General features: G+C 37.8%; 1 protein-coding gene across 1 annotated transcript; it reads left to right on the top strand.

The window, feature by feature from the left end:
- Window positions 1-5,784: 5,784 nt before the first annotated feature.
- On the top strand, window positions 5,785-12,802 carry LOC122023482 (2-(3-amino-3-carboxypropyl)histidine synthase subunit 2-like). The gene is made up of 10 exons (XM_042581608.1): window positions 5,785-6,177; window positions 6,288-6,472; window positions 7,155-7,263; window positions 8,266-8,665; window positions 9,363-9,432; window positions 9,531-9,598; window positions 10,737-10,852; window positions 10,941-11,047; window positions 11,555-11,694; window positions 12,180-12,802. Exons 1-10 carry the CDS (start codon window positions 6,097-6,099, stop codon window positions 12,449-12,451), a joined length of 1,548 nt encoding a protein of 515 aa, XP_042437542.1. The 5' UTR covers window positions 5,785-6,096; the 3' UTR covers window positions 12,452-12,802.
- The last annotated feature ends 787 nt before the right edge of the window (window positions 12,803-13,589 follow it).

The raw sequence follows: 13,589 nt of genomic DNA on the forward strand, positions 1-13,589 counted from the left end.
TCCTAATAAGTGGTATCAGAGCAAGGTTGCTCTTCATCGGATTAACACCCGGGGGAGCACAAGCTAGAGAATGGATCAACTTGGAGAAGACATCACGATTCCACCCTTCTACGATCGCGACGACTTCGCATTTTGGAAGGTAAGAATGAAGTACTTTCTTATGACTAACTTAGTTAATTGGAATTGTGTACAAGTAGGTTTTGTTCCTCCAAGGGATGAAGAAGGAGAAATTCTTGAGAAGAAGAGGTGGACGAAGGAACAAATCCACCAATCCGTAATCAACGACGAGGTAATGAAAATTTTTGAATTCTCATTATCTAACGATATCTTGTGTAAGATAGGTGGTTACAACAATGCCAAGGAATTGTGGAACAACTTGGCCAAGCTCCATGAGGGAAGCTCCAATTCAAGTCATGAAGAGGAGTCAAGTGAGTCAAGTAGCTCACTTCATGGAGGTAAGGAATTAGAAGTTAAGGGCTACTCAACATCTAAGGAAGAGGAGGAGGAGAGTTCTTCTTCAAGATTGGAGCAAGAAGAAGAAACCTCTACTTCCAGAAGGGATGAAGAAGAAAGCATACAACCATCCTCAACCCTAGGTAACTCAAGCAATTTACTTTCAAGTAAATTACATATAATGTGCTTTGAGTGTAGGGAATTTGGGCATTACAAGAGTAAATGTCCAAGGAGGATTAGGAAGACTCCACCGGTGCCAAAGGTCAAGAAAGCCGGAGTCTCTATACGCAAGGGTAAGGAGCACGTGGTGTGCTTACAATGCAAGCGAAGGAGACACTATAGGAGCCAATGTCCGAAGGGGAGGCAATCTCATAAGGACAAGAGACCGAGCACGTCTATAGGGGGAGCTAAGGCAAACCCTAAGGTAATCTCTAAGGTACATTCTTTCAATTCTAGTAGGATGCATGCTAGTAGCCTTATTGCTATTGTCAATAATAATAAGCATGATAACTATGGTAACCGATACATGTGCTTAGGTGTCAAACATGTTAGCCTAGGTAAGGACAATTCTAGAAATGCAAACCCTAGAATTAACTCATCTAAGGTTAAGGAAAACCTAGGTAGGAATCCCAAAACAACTAGACATATGCCTAGGTATACCTCAAAGAAAAATGACAAATTAAAACTTGAGGTATTAGAAAAGGAAAATCAAGTCTTGAGGTCAAGACTTGACAATTTAGAAAAGGCCCTTAAGAATTTAGAGAAGTCAACTCAAGGGTCTAAGGGTCAAAAATCAAAGCCCACTTATCATAATGTTCCATTCGATTATGGAACAAGACCTAGGGCTAGAAAGACCATCACCAAGGTCACAAGGGGAGTCACCCCTAGAGTTGATCTTGATGAGTCCCAAATGACCAAGGCTTTAAAGCCTAGGAGGGTCATTAGGAGGGTTTCTAGGGAAGTCATCCCTAGTGAATATTTAGTGAACCAAATGAGCTCAAATAGGTATGGGTTCCTAAGAGCGTGATTCCATCACGCTAGATGGTTTAGGGTGTGCCAACCTTACTTGAATAGGTGGTTAACCTAATCATGGCAAAAGGTGGCACTTTAGGAATTTTCAAGGTGTAATCAAGCCTTGAAAATGAAATGGAAAATTATTCCTAAGGTGATTAGCATGTGCCAATCATATTCGAGGAATTCTCTAGGGTCAATCTAATTGGCACATAGTGATCTAAAAATCTTTAGTATATGATTTTAGGTCTATTACACTTAGGAATATGGAATTTAAGGCAAAATAATCAAAATTATCAAAAATGGCAACTAAGGCTAGAATTAGGTATTTTCTATACCTTTATATATTATTTGCCATGTATTGTTTGCCATATGCCATGTCATGACATCATATTTAATTTATTATCATTTGAAATGTCATGATAATACTTAGGTTAGCTATATGTCATGCCTTATTTAAGTTTCATACTTAATGACATGACATGATGACATTGGCACATGTTTTTACTTATGATATTATTTTATGCCATGTCATCATCTCTTGCATTTATCAATTAATTTGATTTAAGGATAAAAACACAATTTAATTTGGAGATCAAATTGTTGTTTAGAAAATGCATGAGAACTTAGATTAAGATGACCTAAACCATATCTCACATCAAAATTGACTTGGATGTGTTTGATACACCTTAGATGTGTGTGAGATATTAGGATCATGAGTTAGGATCAAGGTGCATAGTTCTTGTACCTAGATGAGCCTAATTCAAAATGGAGGATCATAAGGAAAGCTTGCATACAAGTCATGTACACTTAGCCCTAAGATTGTGATCCTAAATTAAATGGTTTAAAATCATTTCAAAATTGATTTGAAAAACATTGATGAAGCTTTTCTAGTGATAACATTCATCATTGAGCAAGTTGATACAAAGTTGAGGTAAACTTGAACTATTTCAAAGTTTTTAAACTTTGTATCAAGATTTGAAAATGGAAGTTATTTTCATAGAAAACTATTTTTCCATGATAGTATATGTTATGAGGAATGTATCCTCAAAATTTTATAATTTTTGGAATTTTCTGTAATTTTGTAGGGGTTTCTGAATTTCGGGAGGAAGAAATTCAGAAATGAAATCAGACATGTGTGACCGATCAGGAGGTTCCCTGATCGGTCCAGGGGATGCTGGATCGGTCACTGGACCGGTCTGGTGACCGATCGGGCGTGCCAAAATACTGATTTTCGACTGTGTTGTCTGAAATTTCAGCTAAAAGTTAAAACACAGTTTATGTTTTGGATTTCTAAAGGTTTGAAACTCTCCAAGACATTGTTGGTGCAATAGTCAAGGGGGAGTTGACCTTTAGGGGGAGTTTTACCTATTAGTTAAGGGGGAGTTGATTTTTAGGGGGAGTTTTTACTCTAAAGACTTGAGTGATATGGGATTATCACTAAGTTGATTGTTGACTTTAGTATCAAGGGGGAAATTAAGAGTTTCAATGAAAGGTATGGGACTTTCATTAGGAAGAAACTCTTGACCTTGATTCACTCTTTTTGATGTGTGTCAAAAAGGGGGAGAGTGTCCGGAGAATGTTCAGAGAGAACATTGGACTATTGGGAAACCTAAGTTAGGTTATCGGGTTAACCTAACTTGTTTATGGTTTTGTCAAACATCAAAAAGGGGGAGATTGTTGGTGCAACCTTAGGTCAAGGTTGACCTGGTTGACCTGACTCGAGTTGACCTGACTCGAGTTGTATTTTGATGTTTGACGAGAATAGAAAAACTCTATTCTGATGTTTGACGAGAGTAGAAAAGTTGTATTCTGATGCTTGACAGAATACAAACTTGGGAGATTGTGGGTGCAATCTTTGGTCAAGGTTGACCTGGTTGACCCGAGGTCAGTCGACCTGATTCGGGAAATCCTGGTGAGTGAAGCCAGGTGAAAGTCCTGGTGAGTGAAGCCAGGCAGTTGGAAAGTCCTGTTGAGTGAAGCCAGGTAAGGGAAAGTCTTGGTGAGTGAAGCCAGGCAAGGGAAAGTCCTGGTGAGTGAAGCCAGGCAGTTGGAAAGTCTTGGTGAGTGAAGTCAGGCAAGGGAAATCCAGATAGGTCAAGGTTGACCAGACATCTGGTGAAAAGTCCAAGCAGGGAGCTTGGCACGAGTAAAGTCCAAGTATGGAGACTTGGCACGGAAAAGTCCAAGTAGGGAGCTTGGCACGGGAAAAGTCCAAGTATGGAAGCTTGGCATGCGAAGTCGGAGAGGGCTCGGCAGCTCGCTCTCCGGACTAGGTCAGAGAGAGCTCGGTAGCTCGTTCTCTGGACCGGACGAAGTCGGAGAGGGCTCGGTAGCTCGTTCTCCAGACTAGGTCAGAGAGGGCTCAGTAGCTCGTTCTCTGGACCGGATGAAGTCGGAGAGGGCTCGGTAGCTCGTTCTCTGGACCGGACGAAGTCGGAGAGGGCTCGGTAGCTCGTTCTCCGGACTAGGTAGGGTTTAGGGCTGGGAGCTCTAAACCTGGATCGGTCTGGTGACCGATCCAGTGATACGCTGGTTGACTGATCGGTCTGGTGACCGATCAGTAACCAAACAGTGTGTTTCTGTGAATTGCTGGTGACCGATCGGAAGCAAAGAAGATCGGGAGAAGAAAGAGGGGGATTTGTCTGTGGACCGATCCACCTGAGTCCTGATCGGTCCACAGACCGATCAGAGACGAGGCCAACTCTCACAGAGAGTTGGCTGATCGGTCTGGGGACCGATCAACCTAAGGTCTGATCGGTCCCAAGACCGATCAGAACACTCCTGGACCGATCAGGAGTGTGCCTGATCGGTCCAGGCCCTAGCCGTTGCGACACAACGGCTAGTTTATGTGTCTTCTTCTTCGCAGGTTATATAACAGGTCGAGGGCTACAGGATGAAGGGTTGCTTCTCTTTTCTTTCTGATCTTACTGCAATCAGAGCTTTGCTGAGCTCTCATTTTCTAAAGCTTCGTGGAAGCTTCCTTCGGCTGGTTCCTGCTGTTGTAGGTGTTTCATGAAATTGCTGCTTCATCCAGTCGACGAGAAGACAAGCTGTGTTTTTACATTCTTACTGCCTTTGTATTGTGTTGTATCTTTGTACTCCTATCTGGCTGTTGCAAGAAGTTTGTGGCGAGGTTTCTCCACCCAGAAGGAGTTTCTATTAGCCGGTTTTCCGGGGTCTCATCCACCGACGGATTGAGAGGATTCGTCCACCTTACGGACACGCCGAGGAGTAGGAGTTGCATCTCCGAACCTCGTTACATCGCTGTGCTTGAGGTTTGATTTCTCCATTTACGTTTCTGTTGTTATTTTTCCGCTGCTCTAACTTGATTTGTAGAAAGAAATGCGAATTTGGGTCGGCTATTCACACCCCCCCTCTCTAGCCGCGTCCGTAGGTCCTAACAATCCGTAGTTAAACTCGGGCAGGATAGAAAGCGCTAAGCGAATGTTAGGGAATCGTAACCTTCTGTCAGAGAATAACTGTCATGTGTCAGGGAATATTCCAGTGGTATACTATCGTCTGTGAATGAAACCTTCCTTCCACCAATAGGAGGCCACCGTACACCCTCTTTCACCCGATAGGCCCTGACACCCGATATCTGACAACATACAGACTCTGAAGGTACGTAGCGTCATATAAAAAGGGAGATCCTCTCCCTTATCCAAGTACGTACACATATGCACTCGTCTTCTACAATTCTCTTTGCTTCGTACACTATTCTTCTGGGGAAGAAGTATTTAATTTGAGTGTCGGAGGGCCTGTGCCTGAGACTTTTTCTCTAGTTTCTGGTCTCTAACGTTTCATGTACTTGTTTGAGTGTGCGCAGAGCCAAAGTACCGCTGGTCTCGTTGCCACTGTCTAGGAGTACCACGTGGAGGTTCGTTTTTTTGGTGTACATACGTTAGGTATATCCAAATTATCTCTCCGTCAATATTAATAATCTCAATCGATATTCGTCTGACTCAGATTTCAAATAAAATTAATATAATTATTAGATGATATCATCAATATCATCTCGAACGATATCATTTTTTACTCTAATAATTATGATTTGGATATAAGCTTGTGATTTTACGTGACACTGTACTCTTAAAGGTGTCGCTGTTAGTGACAAGCAAACACACATCAAATATATTGTTATTTAAAAAAACCGTTTGTATAAGTAATAAAATGGCATTTTGGATATCAATTTTAAATCGATATTATTTTAATAATTTAAAGAGTTTTTTTATACATTTGAATTATATTATCCTATTTTTGGATTTTGTTTCAGATTCGAATTATATTTATCAAATTGAACCGAGGTCGGATATTGCCGTCTCGTGTCTAATACCCAAACCCTCGCGTCCCCCAACTTGCATTGCCTTTCTCCCTCGCGGCGCCGGCCTGCACCGGGCGCTGCCCCGGCATCTCCAAAGCCTTGATTACCGCCTCGCGTCCGTCTGCAACTTCGAATCTCGCCGTCATCTGCTAAGTCCTGCCTGTTTCCGGCCATCTGGCTCTCCGCCTTGCCGCAGCGTCGCCGCTTTTGTAGAGGAAGCAAAGAAGTGTGGATCTAGATTCACCGTCCCTTAGACTTCTGCCTGAAGATCTTCGAGAACCACCTACCCACTTTGGTTCTGGTTCGCCATGGATTTCGAATCGAAGTATGAAATATCTAGCACCGTGGATTTTATTCGCAGAAGGAACTTTACCAGAGTTGCGTTGCAGGTCAAGATTCTGTTTTATCTTGTAATTGCATGGATTTTTTCTTTGTAAAGCTTCTTATGGTGGTCGTTGTTCTATTTTGTTATTCCCTGAAGTTTGATCTTTGATGCCAGTTTCCTGACGAGCTGCTGAAGGACTCGCCGCGTGTGGCAATGGTCCTCAGGAGCGAACTCGGGAAGGACGTGCGCTTGTATGTCATGGCGGATGCAGCCTACGGAAGCTGCTGCGTCGATGAGATTGGAGCCTCACATGTTAATGCTGAGTGCGTGGTGCACTATGGGCATGCTTGCATGAGTCCGTGAGTCCTCTAGTGCATATATATATTTTGTTGATTCCAGTCTGACTAGTTTTAGATGGCTGAGGGTTGTGTTCTTTTCCGGATTAATGGCAGCTTTGATGGTGATAAGCTTTCTTTTTCGTAATGTTGTGAAAGTTAAGACCTTTGAGTAGTTTCTCATTATAGTAGTTCATTCTGCTTTTGTATTCTTCTCACCTGTTGTTTTCGGTTGATTTTCTTGTAGCTTTTCAGTATAAATATAAACTCTTGTAGCTCTCCAACTGAAAATTTTCTTTATGTTTTGTGTAGGATGTCTAGATCTCTTTTGGACAAGTCTCTGCCAATTCATTGTATAACATGTCTTGAAATTTGATTCTCATTGAATAATGTTCTACTGTATTGTTAACATCATTTTTCTAATTCTTTTGTTTCCACAATACTGACTTTTATATGCAAGCTCTTAGGAGTACAGTTCTCTATTTAGATCTGGAGTCACCGGATGGTTGTTCATCCGAGTCTAAGACCATGTCCAAGGATATATCATTTTCATGGTTCTGCAAAATGAATTTTTTTGATACTTAGACTGCCTTGGCATTTGTTATAGCTTACAGCTTTCACTGGATCATTATGCATCTATTTAAAGTCTTTGTTGCACTTGATCTGTATTTCCTTATATATATCTATATATTTTTTTTTCTTTCAGAACGTCATCTTTGCCAGCTATGTTTGTGTTTGGGAAGGCTTCTATCGATGTAAAAGATTGTGTCCAATCATTAATTCAATGTTTATCATCTAGCAACAAGTCGATTATGGTATTGGCCTACTTATGTCAGAAACTTTTTTAATTATATTTTTATCTGTTCTACTGTGCATGATGTTATGACGAAGATTTTTTTTTTACATCTTCCTTCCTCAATCACTATAATAACTCATTATGTTTTGAGTAGATTTTTTTTTTTTTTTACATTTGCCTCGGCAATCACTAGAATAAAACAGAATGTTTCGAGTAAAGAACATTTTGTTGCATTTACCTCAATCACTAGAATAATATGGTAAGAAGATTTCAAGGTTCTGAGAATTCTTTGAATCTAATGGACTGCTTATGATTATGTAGCAATAGTCCTTTCTACAAAGAATAATCATATTGGTGAAAATGTGAAGTTGTGCTGGAAAGAGGAATGTGTATTTTTTTTTCCTTATTAATTGAATTTTCATTAGCTGGCATCTGAAGTATGTAATTTTACTAACTATCCTTGCTGGATAAGAAAATCAGTTTGGTTGTTTTGTGAATTTTTGAGTGGAGGGAATGCTGACAAATTCTATCAGTATCCTATGGCATGGTTGCATTAAAGACGACTTCGCCTAGAAATATGATGAATGATGTTCTGTATTACCAATACTTTTTGGTTCACTTAATTATCCATTTGGCTTTGCAATATATTTGATGATTTGGAAGTTTATAATTGAAAAGTTGAGCATTCATATTTTATTCGATGCTTATTCTTGAATACTGCTAGACTTGTTTGTATTGATGGTAAACTTTAAGATTTAATGAATATTTCTGTTCTTCAGTGTCTCAACAATTTTGGTTAATGATTATGATGCAAATATGTCTACTTTTGGAAGTTCTCAGTATGCATAACTCACAATTATGCATTTGCCCCTTAAAAATTAGGAGATGAAGAAAAGACATGAAAAGAAAGGGGCAAGTTCCATGGGACATGCCAATGGAAATTAGGACCCAATGCATTTATTTGATTACTATTTCTATTTTTTTTTTTTTTGTTAATAACTTCATTTCCATTTAATTTTAGGTCATGTTTGGTCTTGAATGTGCACATGCTCTGGAGGATCTTAAAGCAAAAGTATCTGAATCATTAATTTTGGGTCAGTCTCACCCCAGTCTTAAAGTTGTTTATGCAGAGGTTGCTGGTTTAGTGATAGATCCATATGTGGATTCTACAAAAGAGATTGATCAAGTCACTTCACAGTCTAATTCCATGTCTGATGCTGGTTTCAATGTTAATGAAGATGAAAGAAAGATTTTTCAATTTAGCAACAGAAATAAAACAGAATCTGGTACCAGTTATTGCCTTGGAGGTCTGACATGGAATGTTCCAGATCGCAAAATAGAGGACTATTTATTGTTCTGGATTGGTCCTGATAACGCTGCATTTAATAATGTCATGCTGACATTCAACAATTGTGAAATAAGTAAGTCATTTAGTATTCTCTGTTTTTTTTCCCGTGATACAAATCCTGAATCTTACCATTTGAGGGACACAAATTTTTCCAACTGCATTGTCTTCAGCGTTAGATATTTAATTGCTGGTTTGTACTCAGAGATATCATTACTAGTTAATAATGTCCCTTCATTGTTGCAAACATATATCTCATTTGAGACATGCTGGAAATGCTGCTGCTGTCTGAAGCCAATGAGTTATTCTATCTGCAACTTTTTATTGGAGTGACTTTTTTTCAGTAGTTGCTTGTGAATTCAGTTGGTGGATGGCATGCGATCTTATGCAGTTGCAATTTTTTCATCTATATTTTCTATTAAATGTCACAGATAAACTTTAAACCTTTTACTTCTATCTTTTTGCAATATCACAGGAGCTAAATAGACTTGCTTCGTTAGTGCTTGTAGGTAATAGAACTTGGTTAGTTAATGCTCATATGTATTGATACTTTGATTAATAAATTCATTACAAGGATAAATTAATGCTAACATTTCAGCGACAAAGTAAAAAACAATTTTATGCGAGGAAATATGAACTGCTTGAATGACTTGTCCTCTATACCACATTGCAATTCAGCATAGTGTAGTCTGTTGCAGAATGGTTTATTTTCCATGGTAAGATATAATTTAGTTTTTTTTTATGCTTTTGTTCTAAGTTAAGGTTTTCCTCAGTCAGGTATGATACTGATAAAAGATGCTTGCTGAAGGACTTGCCCCATCAACAACGAATTCTTAGGCGCAGGTTCTTCAGATAGATTATTCCTAGCTGATTTCTAAGCTTCTGAAGATGCGCATTTATCTAATAGATTTTACTGCTTTTGTATGGTATTGTTCTTGTAGATATTACCTTGTTGAGAAAGCAAAGGATGCAAACATTGTTGGCATATTGGTTGGCACATTAGGTGTTGGTATGTTCATTTAATTTATATGCACCTTCTATTATGTTGTTATCTTTATTTGAAGTTGAGCATCTTGAATTCCTTTTACATTGATTATGCCTTCCTACATGCTTAAAAATTGGCTATGTTGACTTGACAACCATAAATTAAATTACAATTTTTACATTTTCAACTTTAACTTGTATAAATTGAAAGTGAACTATGGAAAATTAACAGAAAGTAGTAATCTTTTATCAATTGTGGGATTGAATATTGCTGCAGCCTTAGTGTTTTCACAGACAACTCGTAAAGATTTGAGTAACTTTAATGCTGCATTAGTAATTCAGGTCAGAATGGGATAAGTAGAAAAAAATAAAAAAGAGAGCTGGTGGAAGAGGTCATGGAAAATTGAGGAAACAAACATTAGAAGGATGCCATCAAGTAGCTTGTGAATACACTTTATGCATTGTAACACTGTCACTTATTTTTGGAAAAATCTATAACCACAACCTCCTAATTATAAAGATTCTGCTGCAATTGTCTGACAAGTTTGAGTGGTAAACCATATCTTTCTATTGCTTGTGTTTCATTGATTTCCGTCTTAGTATTATTTCCTTGAATGAAGCTTGTTTAGCCTTCATCAGAAGATAATGTAGTCTTCCAGCACACAGTAAATAATTCTTATTTTGATCTGGCACAACCAATGTAATAATAAGTAATTCAGTTGATTCTGAGTATTATTATGTGATATAATCTTGCATATAGCTCAATGGAGAGCCATGTAACCTACTCTCAATACTTTGGACAAACATGCGTATGATGACCCCCTTGCACGGTATTTACAAATTCTCTTAAAATTGCATTATGTTTGTTTACAAATTCTCTTAAAATTTCAGTTCTCTTAAACTTCGAGATTACTTGATAGCATGTAATTTTGGATTTTCCTTGCTTTGCAAGAGCATGAAAATAGCAAAAGCCATCTAGAAAGGTTCATGCAGCGGTTTGTTATTCATGTTCTTGTTCTTGAACCCAAATTTAGCATGCCTTCTAGGATCCCTTTTGTTAATTATTCGTCTTCAATTATGACCTATGAAAATTGTGGCTCCGTTAGTTTTTCTTATAGCTTTATCTAGATTGTGAATTTTTCTTGTTGATGGATCTGCAACAGCTGGTTATCTTCACATTATTGAACAAATGAAAGAACTGATCAAGAGAGCTGGGAAAAAGTCATACACACTAGTAATGGGTCGACCAAACCCTGCCAAACTTGCAAATTTTCCTGAGGTGATACCTGGCCACAAATTTATTGCTGAATTATCCCTGTCCCAATTTTTTTAAGTTATTGAAGACAACTGTTTTTTTTTTGTGATAGTGTGATGTTTTTGTCTATGTATCTTGTGCCCAAACTGCACTTCTTGACTGTAAAGAATTTTTAGCTCCAGTGATCACTCCTTTTGAAGCTGTATTAGCTTTTAGCAGGTACAAGTTTTTATTAGTTATTTTGTAGCATGAGTTCCTGTACCACTTTAACCTTATTTTATTTCCATTTTCAATAGTTTTTTTGAACGAAATATATATATTTGGCTGCTTTGAATGACTGTCAAAGATGCTGACTATGATTTGGTTTATGGGTCTGTATATGAGCAGCAATCTGACCCCAAAATTTTAATTTACATGTTGTAGAGTAACATAGACTTCGAGTTGTTAATTTCTCATGCAAAGAATGTTTCCAAGTTACAAGGCTAAATCAATGTTCAATTTCCTAAACTATTTCTTCTAAACACGCAGAGTGTCTCATGAGCCAGCTTTCACTTGAAAAGTGTACACATTTTTTTTCCTCATTGGACAACGTCATTAAACATTTGGTGCTGATATCCGCCTTTAATTGTTATATTGTAAAATTACTTTCTTTTGAATGGTGTCTTTGAATTACTATCCTTTTTTTGACAATTCAATCTAAGAATGAACTGATCTTCTGACACATAGGGGAAGGCAGTGGACAGGAGAATATGTAGTGAATTTCCAAGATCTTATAGCTTCTAATATATTCGAAGAGGTTGAATGTGCTGAAGAAGCTCGGTTTTCCTTCATCAAAGGTGGCTATATGGAAGATAGTCATCCTCAAGGTATTCACTTAGATTTTCCCTTTCTAGTTGTTTGCATGTTTGAAGTAAGTTGCATTCTTCCCTGGTGTCACAACCTTTCCATTTAAAGTGTTGAATTATTTTCCTCTTATTAGTCTCCTGATGACAATTTTGTCATGAGAAATTGGGTTTAGCAAATCTCTTTTGTAGAACTAGGTCTTGTATTTACCGTGATCCCTTTTATTTGAAGTGCACTACATAGGTGTTCATGACGGAAATCAATAGATTGTTCCACCAGTGAATATAACTATGGATACCTGCTCTTCTTATCAATATGCATCAATGGTTTCTGGCTTTGCTCATTTGTTGATTCATCAGAGCTTTCATTACTGTTTCTGCTGGCTATTATTTCATAAATTTTACACAGTCAAAAGTTAAATGCACAGTGTACTGTCGGCAACAACACACTACTATTCTGTGCTTATGACTAACGAATGTTACTAATTCTGTTTTTTTTTTCCTCACAGAGAATGACAAAGAGCATGACGGAAGTTCCTTAGCATTGACAACAATCACAGAGAAGGCACTAAGTCTGCAGCACCAAAATCCGGATTCTATATTGTTCAAAGGAAATGCTAGATCTGGATCAGAGTTCTTTGCTGCTCGTTCCTACCAGGGTCTCAACATGCAGTACGAGAACCCAGCTCCTCCTTCTTATGTGATGGGCAGAATAGGCAGGGCAGCCGCTTATGTGGACGAGAAAAGGCAGGCAGAAGGCTCACCTGGTGTCGTTGACTGACCGTCACAGTAGCAGTGGCTGAATGGACGAATTCATGCACCGAGAAATCCTGCATCAATTCATCTGGTGCCGTTGAACAACAAACAATTCATGCAACAGCTGTGTCTGTGGAGCAATCTCAATCCTCCAAAGCTAAGAATCTTTTTCTTGGAGAGTAAAAGGTTGTGTCAGAGCTTTGCTTGAGGTAAGCTGAAAGCTTCCATGGGTGTGTTGTAATATTTATTGGCATGAGCTCAAAATTGAGTTATTTCCATTTACAAAGGGTTTCATAATTTAAGATTGTAAATAACTTCTTTTTTTTTTTTCTTTCTTTTGATAGATTGGATGTTCAAAGTGCCTTCTCTCTTGTTATGTTGTGTTTGCCTGAAGGAAGTAGAAGGGAGAGGTAGTAGTGAAAAATATATTAATTAGGATTGGATTATAATCTGTGATGTTGTTGGGCTTATTAAAAGTGGTTGCGTTTCTAGTTTAGTTGAGATGGATATAGCCTAGTGGAGATGAGGTTAACTCATTTAAAGTGAAAAAGACTTTCTTAGGTAAAGATAGCTTACTAAAGGTAGATGTGGCTTGTTTTAGTTGGATTGTAAATGAATCAAATATTTATGAAGAAACTCATTTATGTTTTTAATACACACAAGTTTGTTTTTAATACACACAAGTTTGTTTAAATAAATAAGCTTGAATAATTAATTAAAGGAAATAAATGGGGTTAAGTATGTATGTATTTAGTTCAACATTTTATTGAAACATGTAGCTAATTTTGTCAAATATCCAATTCATATATGTTATTTTAAAATTATTAAGGTGACGTTTGGTTTAGAGGTTTGGGAATAAGGGAATTGATTCATTCTTAAATTTATGTTTGGTTGATGGGAATGGAATCAAAATTTTGGAATGAAATTCAAAAATTTAGATATGGATGAAATTCACCCCCTCCCTTGGGTTTTGATGGAATGAGAATAAAAAATTAAGTTTTTGACGAAAATACTTAGTATATTTGTTCAATTTTTCTTTCATTTCATTCTCTCTTCTTGTTATCTCCCATCATACTTTCTCTCTTCTCATTCGATCATCATATTTTCTCTCTCCTTATTCTCTCTCATCATATATTCTCTATCATTTTTTCTCTGTATTTTCT

This window comes from Zingiber officinale, chromosome 1A (assembly GCF_018446385.1).
Source record: "Zingiber officinale cultivar Zhangliang chromosome 1A, Zo_v1.1, whole genome shotgun sequence".
In the NCBI taxonomy this organism is placed as follows: Eukaryota; Viridiplantae; Streptophyta; class Magnoliopsida; order Zingiberales; family Zingiberaceae; genus Zingiber; species Zingiber officinale.